General features: G+C 31.5%; 1 protein-coding gene across 1 annotated transcript; it reads right to left on the bottom strand.

Moving 5' to 3' along the window:
• Positions 1–1,044: 1,044 nt before the first annotated feature.
• Positions 1,045–11,783, bottom strand: LOC126884971 (uncharacterized). Its single transcript, XM_050651356.1, has 2 exons — positions 11,610–11,783; positions 1,045–1,310 (listed from the first exon to the last, which is right to left on the bottom strand). The coding sequence occupies exons 1-2, from the start codon at positions 11,728–11,730 to the stop codon at positions 1,102–1,104; spliced, it is 330 nt and encodes a 109-aa protein (XP_050507313.1). The 5' UTR covers positions 11,731–11,783; the 3' UTR covers positions 1,045–1,101.
• Between the last annotated feature and the right edge of the window lie 13,176 nt (positions 11,784–24,959).

Genomic DNA, 24,959 nt, shown 5'->3' with positions numbered 1-24,959 from the left:
TAGTACCCAAAAAACCCATTTGCAAACTGGCTGTAAGTGTCCCGAACATGGTATATTTTTGCCTTATTTCCCTGGAGTATATAATTACTTATTCAAAAGAGTAAAACAAAATAAAGACAATTCTGCCAGAAAGTATAAAATCCGACTCGTGTGGTGTGACCACCTTTAATCCAAATGTACTTGCTGAAACTAAACAGACGACTAAAAACTATGTGTTATCGCATAGTTGAATATACAATAGAAAGCTATCTAGCCGCTGTGGGCCCTACATGCAAAATTTCCTTATGTTTTAGGCACTTTAAAGTTGTTGGGGTGTACCGCACGCCACCTGTCGGATGGCGGGTTAAAAGAAGAATTTACGAAGTTATACAAGGAAGAATCCAAAAGGGGTTTAGAAATAAATCAAAATAAAATAAAATATTTAATATGCTCCAGAAAAAATTGAGTTAATATTATAACAAGTTTAAAATTGGTGAATATGAATTTGAAAAGGGAGAACACTTTAAATATTTTGGAGTCTCAGTTAATGGAACTAATTAAAGAAGCATCGAAATTAATGAAAAAATCCAGGCAGGAAACAGAACCTACTGGAAATACAATAACTTCCTCAAAGATAAGAAGCTTACTCAGAATACTAAACTGAAAATTTACAAAGCAGCAATTAGACCAGAAATCACATATGGTGCTGAGGTAATGTGTCTGACACAGAAAGAGGGAAAAAGATTGCGGATTCTAGAGAGGAAAATATTTCGGAGGATAGCAGGCCCACCAAACTTAGGTAATAATGAATTTAGAGAACTCATGAACCACGAAGTAGGAGAACTTCTGAAAGGAAAAAACATCGTCAGACTGCGAAATGTTGTTTTCTTGTACACTAATTTTTTGATTTTCACCTTTGATCCTTGGTCTCATAAAATCTGTGATGGGTATTAAATGGAAATAGCGAAACATATTTATTTGGTTAATTTGTATTTGAGGAAATATTCCCGTAGTGGAAGTCAAAAAATCAAATACAATGCAAAACGTAGAAAAAACAATACATCATGCATTTATAAGTTTTTATTTATAAGTTCTTGTCTCTTATTTTATAAGACGTTCCAATCACAAACATAACTCACATACACATACTGGATATGCGTTAGACATACAATCTTCGAAGCTCCCAAAGTTATTGTTGCTGCGATAGCACTTACGATGACATTCATCTTGCATACAACCCCATGATAATAGAGTTACCTTTCCCCATCTCCAACATTCATAGTTATCAAATTTTTCTTCATGGTTGCAAAACTCCGCGGGTGAAGTACAATCTTTAACAAATAAGAAAATATTTTCATTAGTAATTGGAATATACATTTTAGATAATAATTATCAGCTGTGTTTGGTTAATAAAACTTTTCCTTTCACTTTTCAGTTTTTGACTTTTAATTAATATTTAAAATATTTTTATTGCGAAATAAGCCACAATTAAAATGAAAAAATAATTTTATAAACGTTACGTATTTTTTATGGGGAATAAGCCACAATTTTACTAAAAAATGAATTTATTAACGTTTCGAAGCCCAAATCGGGTTTCGTTGTCAAAATACAAAGTACTATTAAAACATGTTTGTTTTATTTTAATAGTATTTTGTATTTTGACAACGAAACCCGATTTGGGCTTCGAAACGTTAATAAATTCATTTTTTAGTAAAATTGTGGCTTATTTCCCATAAAAAATACGTAATTATAAAAATGCCACAAGGAAATAGCTTCAGAACAACATTTATAAACGTTATTATTTTTTCATTTAATTTATGGCTTATTTCCCAATAAAAATAGTTTAATTATAAAAATGCCACAAGGAAATAGCTTCAGAAGAATATTTTAATTATTATTAACCATCGTTGCGAAATCACCAGCAAGAGTGAACTATTTAACGAAAAATTTTTTGTTTATTTTCTACTTGTGGTTATACCGGAAGTTGCTTCTAACTTCGTTTTTTTAATGGGACACCCTCTATATTTTTATACTTTGTGATTCTCCTTGATGTATTCTTTCTTAAAATATGAAATTTTGTAATAATTACGTTTTTTTTTTAATTAATTTCGTAGCAACATTCACATTCAAAACACTTTAAAATGATCTTTCAACGTTGTTGTCTATTGTTGTCTATTGTTGTTAAAAATTATTAATGTAGAAAAATATTTAATTCTGGTATACATGGTGATATTTTACGGTACTTTTCTTTAAGGGAAATTAAGGCGCGAAAAAAAAATTATTTGTGGCGCGATGGCAATTACCATGACATTCATCTGTGATACAACTCTTCAATAATAAAGTTACTTCCCCCATCCCAACATTGATAGTTATCTAATGTTTCTTCATTGTGGCAAAACTCCGGGGGTAAACCACAATCTATAACAAGTGAGAAAATATTTTCATTATATATTGGAATATACATTTTAGATAATAATTATCAGCTGCGTTTGGTCAATAAAACTTTTCCTTTTACTTTTCAGTTCTTGACTTTTAATAATTATTAACCATTGTTGCAAAATCACCAGCAATAATTTTCACTTAGCTAAAAGATATACAGGGTGAGTCAGTTAAAGAGCCAATTAGACATATCGCACACCTAGTTCAATAGTGCCACAAGTGCAAAACACAATATTCTCGAGAAATGAGCAAAACGTTCTGTAGTAAACGCGTTTTAGTTATGGCGATATTGAATTGTGAAGAAAGTCATTTATAAAACGATACCTAGGAGATACGGCGGCAATATAATGAAAAAATCAATTGATTTTTGCAGTTGTGGCCGTATTGAATTATATCGGTTGTATTGTGGCAGTGTATATTATCGCCACATCTCTCTTGATTTTTGCAGTTGTGGCCGTATTGAACGTATTGAATTACATCGGTTGTATTGTGGCAGTGTATATTATCGCCACATCTCCCAGTTATGGCCATATTGCATTTTCAAAACCTCCAAAAACCCTACAGTGAAATACCGAAGTATCTTACTTTATACTTATCCAAAACAATATTTTAGTTCAGGCTGTATTGCATTAGATGGGCCATTATATAGGCAATATTTTACAGCCTTAACCGAAAATTCGATTTTTTTGCAGTTGTAGCACAATTGAACTAAGTGTGCGATATCTCGAGAACTACATAAAGGTAACTGAATAATGTAAATTGGAATTAAGGGGTTTTAAAGAATCAACTATTTAATGAAAATATTTTTACTTATCTTCTACTTCCGGTTATAGTAAAAGTTAGTTATAACTTCGTTTTTTAATGGAACACCCTGTATATTTTTACACTTTTTGATACTCCTCGATGTATTGTTTCTTAAAATATGAATTTTTTTAATAATTACGTTTTTATAATAAATCTCGTAGCAACAGTCACACCCACAATACGTTGAAATGATCTGTAATATAGTCTATTGTTGTTAAAAATTATTAATAGAGCAAAATATTTAATTTTAGTATACAGGGTGATATTTTACGGTACTTTTTTAAGCATTATCTACACATATCTGCTTTAGTTTGTTATTCGTGATTATTGTATAGAGTTATTCGTGATTCTTTAGCCCGGGAACAGTCGCGCGTTAGATTCTATCTAACAATACGAATTTAAAAACGAATTTAAACCAAATTTTTATTTTACAATATGTTTATTTACTTGTCATATTAAAAATATATATTTCTCACAATTTTAATGCTAATTGGTCCTCACCAAAGCCATAAATTCCCCACAAATAAATTTAAAAAATTTAAAAAATTTCAATTTTTTTTTAAATATCCTATGCATTACTACAGTCTTCCTCAAAGCACTTACGAGTGGAAAGTTAGGTTGCAAAATTGTTCATCAAATTATCACGGAAAAGGATAAAATATTAAATTTTTTCTAGCGGCGCCACTGCTCCCGGGTTATTCCAAATAATGATTGCAGCAAATATTATGTAAAACTTTATTAGAATGGCCGTGAAAATATTAAATCAAAAATAAGTTTTCGAAACTAAACACACATTTTCATCTAGATTGATCCTTAATTTATTAATATTGGGGGAGATATCAATATGTCTACTTTGTTAAGATTGCTGGTGCGTAAATAATCATAAAAAAGTAAATATTCTCTCTGTTTGTCTATGACTTTGACTTTAACCTAATAAAATTAATTTTTGCTGCATTTGATATTTGGCTTAAAGTATCACGAACAACTAACAAATTAAATCAGTTATGGACAGGGTGAGGCAGATAAAGGGCCTATTAGAAATATCTCGAGAACTATAAGAAGGAAAATCATGAAAATTTGAATACAGGGGTTTTGAGGTGTGAACTATTTAATGAAAATAATTTGGTCTCTTTGCTACTTCCGGTTATACCGGAAGCTCATTGTAACTTCGTTTTTTAAATGGGACACCCTGTATATTTTTACATTTTTGGATTCACCTCGATTTTTTCTTTCTTAAAATATAAGGTTTTGTAATATTTTATATGGTAGGTTAAAAGATAATTACGTTTTCTTATTAATTTTGTAGCACACCCTGTAGGATTGTAGTAGTTTGACATAATAAACTCTATTTATAGTCAAATAATTTTTAGTGTAGTCTACTATTGTTAAGAATTGTTGGTATAGTTAAATTTTTCATTTTAGTATACAGGGTTGGTCGAAACTCGGAATGAGTATTTTCTGAGTTTTCTTAAAAGGAACACCCTGTATTTTAGTATTGTAATGAAATGTTCTTTTATGGTACTTTTTAATTTCTTAAGCATTCCCTATACCTAACTGCTTAAATTTGTGAGTTAGTGGTGATTCAAGCCAAATATTAATTGCAACACAAAATATGTGAAATTGTATTAGGTTGGCCGTGAAAATATTCAATCACAAATAATTTTTTGGAAATAAATACATATTAATCTAGACTAATACTTAAAATTGCCAATAATGGTTGGTCTATATCAAAATACCATCGAAGTTAAGATTGTTGGTACGATTAACAATTAAGCACAAATTAAAGCAGTTAGGTATAGGGAATGCTTAAGAAGTAAAAAAGTACCAAGAAATATCATTTTATTACAATACTAAAATATAGGATGTTTTATTTAAGAAAACTTAGACAATACTCATTCCGAGTTTCGACCCACCCTGTATACTAAAATTAAAAATTGAGTTATACTAATAATTGTTAACAATAGTAGACTATATTAAAAATCATTTGAACATACATAGAGTTTATTATGTCAATCTACTACAATCCTACAGGGTATGAACATTAGGGTGGAACGAAAAAAATGTTTTTATAATTTTAAAGTGTAATAGTGATAGAAAGTTGCGTATAGCCATTGTTAAGCCACAAATAAAATATTTTTCAAAACAAAATATTTTTAGAGGTGCCGCAAAAGGGTTGAAAATTAGAATTTTTAGTTAAATTTTGCGAATTTTGATGATTTTATTTTGGTCAAAAATAGCTATTGTAATGTCCTAATTCCTATTTTAAATGAGAAATACACACTCTAAAACTACTCTTTAAAGATAATTTTAGTTTTAACTTACAATAATCCAATATTTATTTTTACTAAAACTGACAAAGTTTGAACTAGAATTCCACATTTAAAGAAATATTTAGTAGTCAATATTTATTTCATTTTTTAATATAATTTAACATTCTTAGTAGCAGATAAAAGCCAAGACGTGAGAAAAATGTGTATTGATAGAGTTGACAAGATAGTTTCAAAGGTTCTGGCAACGAGGGAGGAAAGGAGGCAAAAACTAGTACAGCAGCATTTGAATTACAGACAATCAGTAGCTGATGGTAACACAGCTGTGAATATTACATTACTGATGATCACGATCAAAGTTACCTGCAAGAATTTATTTATAAGTCCAGAAAGCCCTCAAGTTCTTTAAGTATAACTAAACAAATGTGAGTAGAACTGCCAACAGTAGCTTCTATCTGTGACAGGACTGGTGTCTCAGACAGAATAGCAGCAGCAATCACCAGTGCTGTACAAGATGTTGGCATTATTATGAAAGATAATAAAAGTAAGGTAATTACACAGGATGAAAATACATCGAGCATGGTTGAAAAATCGTTCAAATGCCACAGAAATTAGCTTCACTCAAAAAAAGAAAAGACAAAACAATTAATCAAGAAAAACAAGGGCACAAATTTTACTAACAGACTTATACTATAAGAGCACATTTCAATAGTAGAGGAACCTGGATCAACCTTCCTGTGGCATATAACTTCTGCTTCCGGAACAGGTAAAGCTATAAAAGAAAGCATAGTAGAGCATTTTCAAGGAGGCAATCCTTTGAATATTTCCAATATAACAGCTATCGGATGTGATGGAACTGCCCTATCACCGGTGTTAACAATGGTGTAATTGCTTTAAAAGAAAAAAACCTTAATAAGCCGCTGCAGTGGCTGATTTGTTTGTTCCATGCCAATGAATTGCCTTTGCGTCATTTGCCATGGAAAAACTAAAAACCCTAATGAATTTGAAGATGTTTTAAGCAAAGAACTTGAAATCTGTAACCAGCTTCCTGTGGTTAATTTCGCTCCCATACAAAACAACCTCCCTATTCTAGAGATTAAAGATGATCTAAGCACAGATCGACAATATTTACTTGATATGTGCAAAACAATCTCCAGTAGTGTATGTCCTTCTGATCTTTCATTAAAAACCCCTGGGAAATTAGCTCATTCACGATGGCTTACTTTGGCCAATCACATTCTTCGGTTATGTGTTGCAACAGAGAATCCTTCAGATAATCTGAAAACTTTAACTATGAATGTGATGAAGGTGTATGCCCCAGTCTTGTCTCATATCAAACTAAAACCATCTTGTGTAAATGGATCAAAATTTATATGGGGACTCATCAAATTTTCACGTTATCTTTGTGAGGAACATCTCCAAATAACTGATCCAGTAATTCAAAGGAATGATTACTTCTCTCACCCAAAAAATATGCTTCTCTCCATGTTACGTGACAAGAGAAAACACATAAGAGAGAAAACACATATGTCGTCTACGACGACTTTTGAAGGCAAGATCGGAACTCATAAATTGTGTAAGGAACTTTGTTGTCCCAAAGCTTAACTTTAATGCCAATGACTACATTGATGTAATTAACTGGACGGAAGAAGTAATTACTGAACCTCATATGATAAAACATATAACTGACGAGGACTTAAAATATATAAGTGAAGCAAGATACCCTAGTTGTTGCAGTGTGTGGATTTTCAGTGTTTTCCCTGTCATACAAAGGCAGTGGAAAGAGTCACAAAGCTCGTGACTGAGTCATCTCTTAGTGTCTGTGGTCTAGAAGCAAGAAATGGCTTTGCTAGGGCAAATATTGCTTCCAACAAGATTATTCTTAAGTTTGAAATAAATAACAATGTTTTGAGTATCAAGCGGAATATTGTAACTAAAGAAATCTTATAGCAATGTGTACATATAGCAATGATAGCAATGTTAACTGTTATTATAAACAATATTTGACTAAGAAATGTTAGCTATGGCACCAGATTAAATATATAAAATATTTGAAAATGTCTGTATTTTTTTGTTAAAAACCTATATTTTCAATGCTCTTGCGGCACCTCAAGATGTAAACCTAGAACAACAATATTTTGTAGTTTTATTGTAGACATGAAAAGGCAACTTTCGAGTGCTATTAGAAAGTTCTTTGAAACAAAAATTTTTTTTTCCTATGCTTTCGTTCCACCCTAATGAACATTGCTACGAAATTGATAAGAAAACGTAATTATCTCTCACCCTACCCTGTATAATGTTACAAAACCTCATATTTTAAGAAAGAGGAAATCGAGGAGAATCCAAAATTTAAAAATATACAGGGTGTCCCATTTAAAAAAACGAAGCTATAAGCAACTTCCGGTATAACCGGAAGTACCAAATAGATGAAAATATTTTCATTAAATAGATCTGTCTTCAGAACCCCCTTATTCCAATTTTCGTAATTAAGTTGCCTTTAGTTCTCGAGATATTTCTAATAGGCCCTTGATCTGCCTCACCCTATATTGGAAATGCTTAAGACATAATAAAATACCGTTTCATATCAATACTAAAATACAGGGTGTTCTATTTAAGAAAACTCTGAAAATACTGCTTCCGAATTCCGAACAACCCTGTATACTGAAATTAAGTATTTCGCTATATTAATCATTTAAAAATATTTGAATGTATTAAAAAGTATTTCAACATGGAGTTTTTTTTATCTCAAATCAATACAGTTCTACAGGGTGTGAATGTTGCTATGAACTTATTAAAAAACAACGTCATTATCATTTAAACTACCATACACATTCTATTCCAACGAAAATTTGAGAGCCCCAGAAATTCAGAAACCAAGAGCTTCGTCAGAATTTAAAAAAAACACGTCCATTTTTTATGGAGTTGGACGAATTTTCATAAAAAATTCATGCCCTCAAATTTAATCTCCTACTGTCCCACATCGACCCCCACTTTTTTTTAAATAGCAAGTGTGGTCGAGTGGAACCACAACCAATCAAATCGACAAATTTTGATGCAAACCAAATTCTAGATTTATTTTAAAACATTTTTCTATAATATTTGCTAAATTTGAAGTAAACGCGCCACAAAAGAGTTTGAACATTCAAACTGCATCAATAGACCAGGGTGCATCTGTAAAAATATTAGTACATTTGGACGTTGAGAGGTGACTCAAATTTTTTTGCAGAAATTGCGTGAAAATAAATCAAATAATAATATTTCAGTTATCGTTTCTCTCAAAAAGGTCCGGAACATTGTTTAAATAATCAAAATGTCAAAAATTGATGGAAAAATTCGATTTTTTTCTTAGTTTTTTGATTATAACTTTAAAAGTAGTCATTTCCGAGAAAAGTTGTACTGACATAAAAGTTGCGTAATTAAATTTCCTATAACATAAAATTGGTTAAAGATTTAAAAAATAATTACCCTAGTTGCAAAATAGCAATAATTGCGAAAAAAACATACAAAAACAAGTATTCGCATTTTACGTTTTACAACCATTTATGCTACACTTAGGAACTTCACATTTCACCCAGAAAAACTTTATGATACAGTAAAATAATATTGTAAATTTCGTTAAGATCGGTTTCATAGATATTGCAAAATAAATTTTGCAATCCAGCTTTCGCAAAAAAAATTCATTTTTTCAAAATGTTACAGGACTGAAAATAAAGCAGATAGCAAGTTGAAATTATTTTTGCGTATAGAAGTGTACTGTACCTTTCATTTTCAATTTTGCAAAATTTAAATCGATTAAGACCACGGCGTCAGGAATTTTTTTAAATAAACATTAAATATTGGTGCTACGCGCAGGACAGCGGATAGTTTGCTCTGATTGGACATTCCAATGACCTTTGATAATAATTGATACATTTTTATTTTGATTACATTTCGATATAAATAAATAAATTTTTTTATTGCAAAAAAAACACATACTCTATCCTTTGAAATAACACTTTAATTAGCAAAAACTTTCTTTGTTCATATATTTTAACTAAGAGAATAAAAGTTTATTATTTTTAAACATAATATGCAATTGTTTAAAAAATATTTCACAAACAATAATAACATTAGTTTGATTTTTGTGGAATTAAAATATTAAAATACAACAAAATATAGAGTAAGAAAATAATATGTTAGATAAAGATTGGAAGAAATTTTGGTGGAAATCAACTTGTGTGAATCGAACACCGCTGTCCTGCGCGTAGCACCAAAAAGTAATGTTTATTTAAAAAATTTCCTGACGCCGTGGTAATTAATCGGTTTTAATTTTGTAAATTGCAAATGAAAGGTACCGTACACTTCTATCAGCAAAACAAATTTCAACTTGCTATCTGCTTTATTTTTAGTCCTGTAATATTTTGAAGAAATGATTTTTTTTTTGCGAAAGCTGGATTTCAAAATTTATTTTGCAAAATGTATTGAACCGATCTTAATAAAATTTATAGAATTGTTTTATTGTATCATAAAGTTTTTCTGGGTGAAATGTGAAGGTCCTAAGTGTAGCATAAATGGTTGAAAAACGTAAAATGCAAATACTTGTTTTTGTATGGTTTTTACGTAATTATTGCTATTTTGCAACTAGGGTGACTATTTTTTAAATTTTTAACCAATTTTATATTGTAGGAAATTTAATTACGCAACTTTTTTGTCAGTACAGCTTTTCTCGAAAATGAATACTTTTAAAGTTATAATAAAAAAACTCAGACAAAAATCGATTTTTTCCGGACCTCTTTGAGAGGGAGGATAACTCAAATATGATTATCTGATTTATTTTCAAGCAATTTCTGCAAAAAAATTTGAGTCACCTCTCAACGTCCATCTCAAAACAGATGCGCCCTGGACTACAAAGTTACTCTTTTGTGGCGCGTTTTACTTCAAATTGAGCAAATATTGTGGAAAATATTTTAAAATAAAACTAGAATTTTGTTTTGCATCAAAATGAAAATACATTTTCATTTTACGTAATATTCATATCAGACCTTTTGTAGCTGGAATATTGTATGCGCCATTCTTTTTTACGGCGTTTAGCGGTTATTTATTCTTGTATATAGATGCACATAATAGCATAAGCGATGACGGTCGCGATGACGGTAGCAAATTCAATGCTTTTTTCCCTGTCCAAAAATCGCACAACGTCCCTAAAGGAGTTTTCACTTCAAAAAAACTGTAAAAGATATTTTTGGTAGTGGGGGAGGGGTTGGTATGATGGTGGGTTAAAATTCCGCTAAGTCTTAATTAGTAATCACATAAATCGAGAAAAAAGAATTAAAAAAATTGAATTCTGGGAGTGAAAGCATTTTGCAAAGGGGTGCCCTTTAAATAAACATATTTATATGGATTCCGTCTCACATTGGTATACCTGGCAATGAACTCGCAGATCAGCATGCTAAAACGGCTTCAACAGATACCACGTCAACAACCCACATCCAAATTTGTAAAGATTTGAAAACAGAAGCGTACAGATTCTCCTGGAGGTTATGGCAAACCCACTGGAACTCTTTAAATACATCTTTACGTGCAATCCAGCCGTCAGTATATAAGCCACTTTACACTGGCCCAACAAGACTCTCTAGAAAAGACCTTAGAATTATAAGAAGAATCTATATAGGCCACACCAAGTTTACTCACGGCTTCCTGATTTCATCAGGTATACGGCCTATCTGTCTAACATACCAGTGCCAACTTACCGTGAACCACATTATTACCGAATGTCATCAGTTCAGTGTAGTAAGACAACAGCTCAAATTCAAACCGCAACTATGTGACATTCTAAGTGATACCAACCAGTTAGACAAAATTTTTCAGTTTTTAAAAAATATATCATTGTATTATAAACTTTAAATTATTTTTACGACATAATTTGTTAATGCTCTTTAATTATACCTCTTGTAATCTTGTTTGTGACCGTCCCGTGCGAGTGGCCGTAGTTGCCGAGCACGTTAATGTAAATAAAAAAAATAAACACTTTTGAGTTTTGTCCATTTTTAGGTAAAATTTGTAGTAAAAAAAAAACGTTAATAATTTTTTGATTTTAATAACAGCAATTAAATTTTTTTTCTTAAATAATGAAAAAATTACCTTCCCAAGTGATGTTTTCATACTTAGCTACGATGTCTATAGGCAGTCTTTTGGCTAGGCTGTCTTTGTGTAATCCGGCATATACGGCGGCAACCAAAAACAGTAAGAAAATAAAATTCATATTTGAATTTTTTAAGTATGTCAGTGAAATAAAGTTTATACTTTTAGAATAAATAGATATGTATAAACCTATTATTTATAGGAAACTTTCTAGGTCAAAAATTTCATAAATTAAAAAAATTAATTAAGATTAGAATGGTAAATAATAATTTTATAGGCAAAAGCAATAAAAAATAGAATGTGCATGAGTAAGTTTATCACAAAAGGTCATAAAATTTTTCTTTGGTATTTGGTAATAGTTAATTAATTCGAGGTAAAATATTGCAAAACCTCCGCCCTATTTTGGGTAAAATTTTTCAAGTGGGCTTATCATGCCTTCCTCTTCAAAAACGATGACTAAAATAGGCGATCATGGTTTATAAGGGGTGAAAACTGTCCGTTTTTGCCAAAAATTGATAAGGGCAGATATAAGCGTTATTCAAATCTAAATTATATGTACATAGGTACGTTAAATAAAAATTTATTTCTCATAAACGAATGTACTTTACAGTAGTTTAAATTTATCTTCAACCCTCAAAAATACCTACCTCTTACGTAATTATCTTTCACTTTTTTATAAGCTATATTTTTTGGCCAATAATATTTTTTTCGATAAAATACTTACTTTTTGAGTTATTTGCGAAGAACCGTCCAAAGACATGTTTTTTTTTTGTTGAAAATGAACATATTATTGACTTGCAGATAACTCGAAAAGTATTGACTTCTGAAAAAATCTCTATAGAACAAAAATTGTTTAGAATGAGTAATTTTTTACAATTCCGGACTTAATTTGAATGTATATTTTTTCAACCACGAGAAGGGGATATTTCCAAATTTTTGTAAAATGGGGACAATCTAGAAAGTGTAAACTTTTTCTTATACCTATTATAATAATAGATACTGTCAACTACGTATCCGCAAATTTTTATTCTTCCTTTAATTTTTTGACAAAAAGAATGCTAGAAATAGAAGAGATCAAAACACTTCGATAAATCGATGGTAAGACACTATGAAGTAGAGCTGGCAGTAGCTCAATATGCTGGAAAGTTTCTATAGCTTAAAAGTTTGCATCGATAAAGAGGTGATATACATTGCTTCTGCGATAAAATCCTTTTGCTGGCTACTGATCAATAATCAATGAGTTAATCGCAACTTTTAACCGGCTGTAGAATCTCTTTGCAGAACAGAGTCCACTTTCATAATGGCCGACACAATCATGAAATTTGTCTTAGACATTCTAAATAGCCAGGACTCTAGCCTTAGTGCCGATCTATCGGAAGCACTACGCAACAGAATCATAGAACGGCGCCTCTGTAAGATTACAGGTGCATTATTGTATTTACAAGATCAAAAAAAGTATGACGAAGGACTAAAAAATCCTGGTTACTTCCCCATGCCGAAAAAGAATGCAATGCAAGAAGGGATGAAAAATTTGTTGATTCGTATAAATAACCAAGTAACTGTGGAGCGAGTGCAAGAGATAATATAAGAAGGCAGGATAACTAATCCGGAGCCCGTGAATTTTACTTTGGAACAAGAACTTGAGACGGGAAAACATTTATAGCCAAAAAATCTGGTGCTCAAAAAGATTAGGAAAAGATTTTGGAAAAACAATGGCGGTTTATGAGACTGAAGGAGTGAAAGGCGATCGTTTGTCAATGTTATATAACTATTTGATGACCTTAAAACCGACCAGCACAGAGGCCGGAAGGGCTTTCTCCGCAACCGGCTGTATGTGCAGTTCTGTGCGAAGTAGGTAAGGCCTATGATTTTAAGGTATCACTTTTAAAAAACGAAATAATTCATGTCTCTTGATTAGAAATTTAGCATACAGACAAAAAAACATTAAAATCGTGTTTTTATTTTGATTCCACATTTTGCTGGATCCGCGTTGGATCCAGCTGGATTCAGGTTATCTTGCAAAAATCCAGCTGGATTGAAAATGCTGCTGGATTGCAATCCCTACAACAAATAGAGGAGTAACGACGGCGAGAGACGGTTCCCCAATAGGAAAAGGATCAGTTGGAAGACAACGAAAACGATGGAATGACAACTTACTGGAGGAACATTGAAAAACAGACAGAGTCATGTCTATACAGAAAGATGAAGAAGAAGAAGAAAAAGAAGAAGAAGAAGAAGAAGAAGAAGAAAAAGAAGAAGAAGAAAAAGAAGAAGAAGAAGAAGAAGAAGAAGAGGAGGAAAAAGAAGAGTTTTTTGAGGTTTTTGTTAAGTTTTGTGTTCTGTGATAGGGCTAAGAAACAAAAACAGCCATAAATATTTGAATACCGCTTTATTACGGTCGAATGTGTGAGACACGGGCAAGTCCCAAATTTTACGGCAAGCCGCACCATGTCAGACACGGGATAATACATTATGTGGTTAACTAAGGAAATCGTATTTCAAAGATATTTTTAAGAATGTGGTCTGTTGAACGTTTTCTTCTACATTTCGTAGTTTTTTACTATTGAATATTAAATTAATATTGAAATAAAAAAATATTGAAAGTCGCTTTTTTGCTTACACGTTAAAAAAACCATGACGCAGTAAAAAATTTAATACACGGTGGTGGGGAGACTTATATTTTTGTCTTTACGTCACAAGAGTACACAATCCCATATTTTTAAATGATTTTCGATTATTTAATGTGTGTTATTGTGTATATATGTGTATTATTTGTGTTATTATTAAATAATAAGACAAATAATACACATTTTATCTTATACCGGGTGTTGAATCGTAAAACTGGCCATAGGAAACTCAATGTAAAATTCTAAATTGTTGAATTCCTGCTTCCCTAATAATTTTACATCAAAAGTCATGAGAGAATACTTGTAGAGAATTAAAATCTGTATTAAAATCAAAAGTTCAAATTGTTCTACGATTTAAATGTATTCCAGAATTTTGAAAAATATGATACATTTGCCACAATAGGTATGCGTGTAAAAGTTAGGCCACACGTTACTATTTAACTGACAGTGCTCACACCATTGACTGAATAAAAAATCTTTATTATTGATACTTTTTCCGCAACTGAGGATATTTTATCATCTGTATTGTTTTTAAACAATAAATGATAAAATAAAAATATTGACAGTTCAAAAATGTGACCATTATTGCATTGTGTGCGGCCTAATTTTGGGGTAAAAAATTGAAATGTATTACATTTTTACAAAAGTTTGCAATAGGTATGTTTAATTCGTAGACCAACTTTAACAGTTGTTTTCAATGCAGATTTCAATCCTCCACAAATAGTTTGTAATGTCTTTTGATATAAAATAATTAGGGAAGCTGGAATTCAACAGTTTAGAATTTTACATTGAGTTAATGCAAAATTCTGACGCATGTCAAAATTCTCATTGTGTTTTAATTGTATTCATATTTTTTCGGATCCTGAGAAAACTAATAAATATTTTTGAAAAATTTAAACTCAGAATGAAAGGCTACATTTTTACCGAGGGCCGAAAGTCCCTGAAAATTTCTATAATATTTATTTTAATAAGTTACAGAGCTGAAAATAAAAGAGAAGTGTGATATTTACTTTAAAATATTTCATTCAATAGAAACTGCTTGTTTATTCTAATGGGCTTTCCGCCCTCGGTAATAATGTAATCTTTCATCCTGCGTTTAAATTTTTCTAAAATACTTAGTTTTCTCAGGATTCGAAAAAAATCATATTACGATTCAAATGACAGTACACTCTCGTGACGTAACCGCACCCTTAATGTTCATTGGTTAGTCGATCTAGGCAACCGTAGTAATGTCTAAGAACCGTGAGCTTTTACCTTTCTCTTTGTGAAGACCGAGAAATCAACTCAACCACCTACATGCACGTGTTATAGTCATATGATGCTTTGATGTATATCTTGTTTAAATTTCATCCATCGTCAAGGTTTAATATATAATACGCCAATGTAAAACTTTTGGTCGGCATTTCAAGGGTTTTAACCCATGTATTTTTGGGGGCTTAGCATGTAGAGATTGTAAGTAGAACCTAATTTTTTATCTATTTTAGGCTTAAAACACTGATGATGCTCTCTTTGGAGCGAAAACGTTCTGTTTTTATTGTAGCTCTTTATTGGGGTTTTAAATAAATACACCTTTTACACAGAAGATTTTTTCTTCAATTTTTCAATATATTATACTTTTATAAGTTATTTTGTCTCTTATTTTATAAAACGTTCACATACTGGTTGTGCGTTATACAAACATTCTTGAAAGTTTCCAAAGTTATTTTTGGTAGAAGGGCAAAAGCGATGTCAATCATCTGCTCTACAATGATTCAGCTTTACGTCCCATCTCCAACACGAATAAGCAATCTTTAACAAAAAATAACAAAATTCTTTCATTAGATATTGGAATATACGTTTTAGATATTAAATGTCAGCTATTATTGGTATATAAAGCTTTTCCTACCTTTCTAAAGATAAAACATCAAAACAAGGAAGCTGGAATATTTAGGCCACATTACCAGAGGTGCGAAATATGAGATATTAAGGCTCATAATGCAAGGTAAAATAAAGGGTAAAAGATCCATATGCAGAAGAAGAATTTCCTGGCTGAGAAACTTAAGAGAGTGGTATAGTTGTAGCTCAGTTGATCTTTTAAGAGCAGCCGCCAATAAAGTACGGATAGCTGTAAAGATAGCCAACCTCCGATAGGAGAAGGAACTACAAGAAGAAGAAAGCTTTTCCTTTCAGTGCTTGACTTTTAGTTATTACTAGATAACCATTATTGCAAAATCAGCAGCAATATTTGTCCACTTAGGTAAAATGTTATACAGGGTAATACTGCCGTGCTAAGCCCAAAGGCGAGAACTGATTTTTTATCTAAAATGAGATTTTTGTATTTTTAGGTAAAATAGGGTATTAAGTATATATTTATAAAGTTTTTGGAGTTGTAGAAGCATTATATTTTAAATAAAATTGCAATTTTGTTAGCGGTATCTACACTTTTCAGTTAAAATACTAAGCCATTTGGCGGCAAATGTTAAATACTATGGCGTTTTGACGGTATCTGCTACAGTTGCCGTCCATATACCTTAGCATATTGCACTTGCCGCTAATCTACTTTCAAGAATGCTACGCCTACATTTAGAAACCGCCAAATCGCCTTAGTATTACAAAGTAAATTCGGCCTAACTTTACAATAAATTATTGTGTTAGTTAAAAGTGTTGTGTGTGTGTGTGTTCACAAAAAGGGGATGGCATTAGATAGTTAGTAAAAGAAATAATTAGCGAGGATGGTAAGAAATTTTCGAGTTTATTATATCTATTGAAATGTATTTTCATTTTTGTTTATAATATTTCAAGAATTAACCAAATTATATTGTCCTAAACAATATAAATCTGCCCCAAGTGGATGATTTTTTATATCTTGAATTAGGCAGTAAGAGATTTTCATATTTAAAAAATATGTCTTTTTTGAAGTTATACTTCTTTAGGCGCGATTGAGATTGAGGGTGAATTTATATTGATCTGCACGCATGCGCACACCGACAGTTTGGTATTAGTCTTTATACGGGCTCTGATTGGGTGTTGAAACGATCTGTCAATAATTGTTCAATATGGAGGTTATCGGTAAACAAAAATGTTGTATAATATATTAGTTTTTATTGTTGTGAGGACAGAAATAAAATCAAATTTATAATTATAGTGACTTTTTAAATAGTTTTGAAAAGCCACTGGTATGTAATTTTAAATGTTTCAGTTGTATTCCAATAAAAAATTATCTTCATACCTATTTGGAAAATGTAAAAAAAATAATGTACTTACTTAGTACTTGCTATGCTATACCCCTAGTAGGCAATGCTTTAATTTACATAATCTGATTACGAACAAACTTTCTATAAATTTTCATCTAATGTATCGTTTTCTTACTCTATATATTGTTGTATTTTAATTCGACAAAAATCAAACTAATAAAAATTCATATAAACAAAATGTCAAAAAGTTGTTCAGTTTGTGTATATTCCCACATGACGTATACGCGAAGGTGGTGCAGTTTGAAATCGCTTCGACTCTCGTACTGCGGGATACACGGGAAGTAGGTTCAAGCCCAATGCAAGTTATATCATTTTTTTTATAGATTTTATGATTGTAAGTATATTATTATATAATTTTTTTTGAAAATACGTATTTAATTAAAATTTTTGGCAACAATTATTGTTCAGAAATCGTTTGTGGCATTTTTCAATGTGTTTGTGTGTGTTTTATTCTTTTATTTTTTTAATTTTTGGTATTGTTTTAATAAAAATTTTTGGAAAGTAGTAGAGAAACTGTTTAAAGTATATTGATTTCGTTGAAATCATATAATAGAAGTATAACTTCTTACGTGCGTACACAGTACACACATTCCTTTTTTTTTTAATTAGGTTTTAAAAACTTAATAATATATCCACACGCTGTCCACAAACATTTTTAGAAAAAGAGTCTTAAAAGACGTATTATGTTTTTTTAAAAAATCAAGTAGAGTCGAGTAAGAGTTGTGAACCACGAGGTGATACCACTGAAGACAATATTGTAGAAAGAGAAAAATTTATTGTAAAGCAATTACAAGAGGTGAAAAAAAAAACTATGTTCAGCCTATACAGGCGCAAGGTTTGTTTCATACTTTGTTTCAAGGTTTGTTTCAGTTTTCTGTATGTTTAAACCCTTTGTTGGTCGTACATGGGATTAGAATTAGCAGTCCCATTGATTGCATTTTTTTTGTTTAAATACAAGCTAATATCATTGTTTAACTAGATAATGTCTAGTAATCTAGTTATACAATGCTATTATACAGTTGAGTCCGCGAATCTTTACTTGTGCGTCATCATTTAAAGCATACGAAATAAGTCGATGATAAGTCGGAAATTGAAATTTACTAAACGCAACAGCAAGTGACAGTAAGTGACTTGCTGTTGCGTTTAGTAAATTTCAATTTCCGACTTACTATCGACTTATTTCGTATGCTTTAAATGATGACGCACGGGTAAAGATTCGCGGACTCAACTGCAGATACGGGATTGTAGATTTGGGATATCTTTATTTAATCTTTTGAGAATTCTTTACGTAAGTTTTATACAAAAATGCTGGTTTTATTCCTTTATAAATTTTCTAAGAATGCGTCAGGTACTTGGATAATAATCCAAAAAGTTGTTTGCATATTTTAAAAATCTTATATATCCCATAATTAGGTATTTTTTGGTCTAAAAGACAATGGTCATCATATTTTAATCATAACGTATAACTAGTTTGTACAATACAATTAATAAAATGTTAAAATTTGCCCTAATTACTGTAAATTATAATATTTTCCAAAATATAATATTGTGAAATACCCAATAATATAACAATACATAATAATATTAGGGCAGGTGTCGGCGATCATAAAAATCTTGAAGCTCTATAATAACTCAGACCTGTCGTAAAATAGCAAACCTTTGTCGCTAAGAAACAAAATAGAAGTAGCTGACAAAGTCAAAAGTATGGTTTACAATCACATTCACAGTTGAAAAATTCTTTAAAACGCTTCAGCAGATGTTTAAACATCTATAACAATCTGAACGAATTCTGTTTAGTATAAGTACAGTTCTGTCCAAATTATTAGACGCACTATAAAAGATTTTATAAAAAATGTTAATTATGAGGTAATACCATTGTATTGTAATACTAAATAGGTTTTGTATATGTACCAGACACAAATTATGTTGTTTGGTGGTCTATTAAATTGTCTATATTGAATCACAAATAGAACATTAGTATTAATGAACCAATATGTATTTATTGACTCTTGAAAGAAACAGATATAACTAAAACTAAAAATTGTCAATTTGTTGTTGTCATATTGTAGCTCCACAAAATAATAACATTTAATAGTACTGTAATTCTTTCAATTTAATAAACTGTAATACACAGAAAAGCTTTTTATTTCATATCAATCACAACTGTAAACCACATACCGCTAATAGGCTTAGTTTTATAGTAAGTTTTGATAAAACGTTTTAGCGGTATCTACCTCTTTTTATATAAAACTTTATTTTAAAATATAATTAATGGTTCCCTTAATAAACTGGGGCATATATCCATGCACAAAAACTATTAGCTAGTCCATAAATCCCTTACGGGCCAAAATTTTAGCACTCAATTTTGAAATCGATTTTTCCACCATTTCCGAATAATCAACCTTAGTCTCAGTTGAAGATAAAACTCTGAACAGGTCAGTATCTTCCTGAATTTTACTAAAGCTTGTCGAGCTAGCTGAGTGTGACATTTTACTTTCCGCTCCGATGCCCGTTCTTCAAAGTACCACGTTTCAAGGTATTTAATCCGGAATCCGACCGGTAGGGTGTGGTACACCCCAACAATGCTGAAGCGCCTGAAACATAAGAAAGATTTGCATGTATGGGCCACAGCGGCTAGATAGCTTTCTATTGTTTATTATTCTATGCGATGACACATAGTTTTTAGTCGTCTGTTTAGTTTCAGCAAGTACATTTGGAATGAAAAAGGTCACATCCCACGAGTCGAATTTGGTACTTTCTGCAAAATTATATTTATTTTGTTTTACTCCTATAAATAAGTGGGTATAGGTAAGTGAATAATACTTATTAATAACAGATTTTAAAATATGTTTTTATTAGTCTAAGCTAAAATGAATTACTATCGAGAAAACACGTCGTCGGATCTTATGGGATGAAGCAGACAGTGACGAATGTATTGACAAGAGTGATTCGGAAGCAAGTGAAGAAATAGACATTGTTACTGCAAATAGTGACTATCCTAACCGGCTTTAAGATGTTGATGTTCCAGACTTCACCGAAAACTAAAGGTAAAGAGATTTTTTGAGAATCTTTTACTCTTTCAATTGCTGGGGTTTGTCACACCCCACCTGTCTGTTAGATGCAAAAGAATTTACCTGTCGGATGCCGAGTTAAAGTTTTTCACTCTTTTAATGGACTTGGTAGTCAGTGTTATGGTGCAGTTTTCAAGTGCATCCAAGTTTCTGGACATGATCATAAGTTTAGTGTTTTTGGTATTAATCTCTAATCCTATTCGCTTACTGTATTCTTCGATTATATGGGCAAAAGGGCATGCCGGTATACTGGGTAATCAGAAAGTGGATGAGTTGGCCAAAGATGCAATAAAAAAAGGTGAGATACTAATTCACATCTTATCGACAGATGCAATAAATGACGTCAAAGTTGGAATAAATAAAATATGGAAAAAAGAATGGAAAAATATTACAAGCATGTCAAAAAATTTATATTTTTTTTTTACATCAAGAACTTCCTCCGCCACCTGAATACATATTTAAATATAACCTGCCAAAGCAAGATATATCTACTATCGTCAGATTAAAAACTCGACACGGGAAATATGATTATAAAATATAAAAAATATAAAAAAATAAAAAAACTGGTGTTTGGATCTTGATTCTATTCGAAAAATTTTTCCCAGCCAGAAATAGTGGATGTGTGAGTTATTCGTAAGGGGATTTTTCCACATTCTCTATTTCATTTGTTTGATTTCGTACGAGTGGTCGTTAAACCAGTACCTGTGGATCTTTTGATCACTGAGTGTGTTTCAAAGATCTACATCTTTTGTTTTTTCATAAGCATTATCTTACTTACTCTAAAGTAATTAGGGAATTAAAACTTGAGACTGTCATTTTCAGGTTGGGCGTAGATTTACGCTCCTGTTATGTCTATGTCTCGGATGTTGTTTTTTGATGGAATGTGTCTAAAGATATTCAACCTCTCATCTTTACCGATGAGCCCACGGAGGTTGAAGAGGGCGAAACACATTTCTAAGAACTGGTGTTTGGATCTTGATTCTATTCGAAAAATTTTTCCCAGCCAGAAATAGTGGATGTGTGAGTTATTCGTAAGGGGATTTTTCCACATTCTCTATTTCATTTGTTTGATTTCGTACGGGAAATATGAGGCACATCTGCACAAATTAGGAATAATTAATTCATCAGTCTGTTTTTGTGATAATGTTTTGATTAGAGATTTAAACCATATTTTCTTGTAATGCAAAATTAACGAGAGATATATAAATCAATTATATTACAATTTACGACAAACACAAGTTTATTTTCTAATTAGTATAGAATATCTACTAAGTTGTCATAAAATGGAAATATCTAAATTACTCATAAACTACTTGAAAGAAACAAATATAATCATTTGAGTGAAATACGTATAAATATAACAAAACTAATAAATTGAGATAAAAATAAAATAAAAATCTGTGGCTAACGGACTAGCATCCAAGCCATTTTTTCACACACACACACACACACACACACACAGCATATCGTATGTTGTTGATCAATATTCCATTCACTTTGACTCCCATCTCTGCATCTTCTAAAGACTTTTGAAATATGGGTTCCAAATAAATATTACCGAAAAGAGGAGAAAACACACATCCCTATTGAACACCCCTGCTTATTTGTATGGGTTCTCCTTCTTGCAGTACCGTCTCCTATCGGAGGTTGGCTACCATCACAGCAATCTTAACTTTGTTGGCTGCAGCTCTGAACAACTATATTGAACTGCACCCATACCACTCTCTTACATTTCGCAACCAGGAAATCCTCCTATGTTCCACATTTCTCTTTCCCGAGATTTTTCCTTGGATGATGAGTCTTAGCAGAGAGTACTTTTCTCCTCTCATTATGTGGCCTAGATATTCCAGTTTTTTCATTTGTATGGTTTTTATGACATCGAGTTCCTTCCCCATCTTCAGCCGAACATCTTGATTTGTTACTCTTTCTGTCCATGGTACTTTCCACATTTTCCTGTAACACCACATATCGAATGCCTCAATGTTTTTGATGTTTATCTTTTTCAGCGTCCAAGCTTCCATGCCGTACAGCAGAACGGAGAAAACATAGCACCTCAACATTCTTGTTCTTAAGTTTATATTTATGTCCCGGCTGCATAGGAACTTTTTCATTTTGACAAACGATTGTCTCGCTATCTCTATTCACCTCCTGATTTCTCTTGTCTGGTCATTAGTATCAGTGAAGCAAACCCCTAAATATTTGTATGACGTAACTCTTTCAACTGGCTGATTATTTATTGTTAAATTAACATTGGTGTATAATTTCTTCGTTACAATCATGAATTTAGTCTTTTTGATGTTCAGTTTTAGACCATATTTATTGATATGAGTGTTTATGTTTTCCATCAAATACTGTAAATTTGCTAGGTTATCTGTTACTATTAGCATGTCATCAGCGTATGGTATATTGTTAATTAACTCTCCGTTAATGTTCATACCAATATTTTGCTCTAGGAGTGCTTCCTGACATATTGTTTCGCTATATACAAGGTGTCCCAAAAGTAGTGGAACGGTCGAATATTTCGCGAACTAAACATCGAATCGAAAAACTGAAAAATATGTTTTCAATCATTTTCAAAAATCTATTAAATGACACTAAACACCAACCCCCACTACACCCCCTGGAAGTGCGGTGGGGGGTAACTTTAAAATCTTAAATAGAAACCCCCAGTTTTTCTTGCAGATTTTAATTCGTTACATAAAACTAAGTAACTTTTATTCAAGACATTTTTTCGAACTGTGGATAGATGGCGCTATAATTGGGAAAAACGATTTATCCTGGTACCATAGGTAAATTATAGAAACGGTCTAATATCTCACGAAATACACTTCCAAATGAGAAACTAAAAAAAACAGATTTTTAATCTTTTTCGAAAACCTTTCGAATAACACCAAACGTGCCCCTTCAATCCACCCCCTGGGGGTGGGGTGGGGGGTAACTTTAAAATCTTAAATGGCAACCCCCACTTTTTATTACAGATTCGAATCCGTCACGAAAAACTAAGCAACATTTATTCAAAATATTTTTTAGAATTGTTAATAGATGGCGCTTTAATTGGAAAAATACGATTTGCTAGCGCCATCTATCAGAAATTTAAAAGAATATTTTGAATAAATGTTGCTTAATTTTTTATGACGAATCCGAATTTGCAATAAAAAGTGGGGGTTGCTATTTAAGATTTTAAATTTACCCCCCACCCCACCTCCAGGGGGTGGGTTAGAGGGTCATGTTTGGTGTTATTCGATAGCTTTTCGAAAAAGATTAAAATGTTGTTTTTTGGTTTCTCATTCGGAAGTGTATATCGTGAGATATTAGACCGTTTCTATAATTTACCTATGGTATAAGGAAAAATGGTTTTTCCTAATTATAGCGCCATTTATTCACAGTTCGAAAAAATGTCTTGAATAAAATTACCTACTTTTACGTAACGAATCCAAATTTGCAAGAAAAACTGGGGGTTTCCATTTGAGATTTTAAAGTTACCTCCACCCCACCTCCAGGGGGTGTAGTGGGGATTGGTGTTTGATGTCATTGGATAGATTTTTGAAAATGATTGAACACGTATTTTTCAGTTTTTTGATCCGATGTTTTGTTCGCGAAATATTCGACCGTTCCGCGACTTTTGGGACACCCTATATATTGAATAGTAGTGGAGAAAGCACACAACCCCCAATTTCTTAGGTTAATTCATTATCAACCTTGAGTTTTGCTGTTTGTCCCCAATACAACCTGGATATAATATTAATGTCGCGACTGTCGATGTTTTTGCTTCTTAGGATTTCATACAGTTTTGGTGTCTGACTTTATCGAAGGCCTTCTCAAAATCTATAAAACCTAAAAGGTTGGAATAAATTGATTTTCTCGAGAATGGATGACTTTGAAAAAAAAATCCCGAAACAGGTCAATTTTTATTTTCAAATTGCGACTTTTTGGCTTATGTATCATACTAGTGACGTCACCCATCTGGACGTGATGACGTCATCTATAATTTTTTTAAATTGGAATAGGGTCTTGTGATAGCTCATTTGAAAGGTAATTCATTTCTCTATTCAGTAATATAAACATTAACATAATTATTTATACAGGGCGTCCAAAAATATATTTTGAATTCAATTTATTGACATAAAAAGGAGAATGTGTGTACCTAATTTATTTAACTCAAAATAAATTTTACTGCTATCAGAAAACAGAAAATAATGTTTATTTGACAAAAAATATTGCTTTTTGAATAAATTCAATATTAAACCGACACCCACCTTCCTCTTGACAGTTTGAACATTTAATTTAGGCGAAAAGCAATGATTATTTTTCAAATAAACATTTGTTTCTGTTATCTGAGAGCAGTAAAATGTATTTTGAACTAAATAAATTACATTCATTCTTCTCTTTATGTCAATAGATTTAATTCTAAATAATTTT

The sequence above is a fragment of the Diabrotica virgifera genome, chromosome 5, assembly GCF_917563875.1.
Source record: "Diabrotica virgifera virgifera chromosome 5, PGI_DIABVI_V3a".
Lineage (NCBI taxonomy): Eukaryota > Metazoa > Arthropoda > Insecta > Coleoptera > Chrysomelidae > Diabrotica > Diabrotica virgifera.
This window is presented reverse-complemented; position numbering and strand designations above follow the sequence as displayed.

What these genes read in the sequence shown, in the direction of transcription:
- LOC126884971 (XM_050651356.1), bottom strand. Translation starts at nt 11,730, where the DNA reads ATGAATTTTATTTTCTTACTGTTTTTGGTTGCCGCCGTATATGCCGGA. An exon ending in TGAAAACATCACTTGGGAAG is followed by an intron (nt 1,311 to 11,609) that starts GTAATTTTTTCA and finishes TATTTGTTAAAG; the next exon opens with ATTGTACTTCACCCGCGGAG.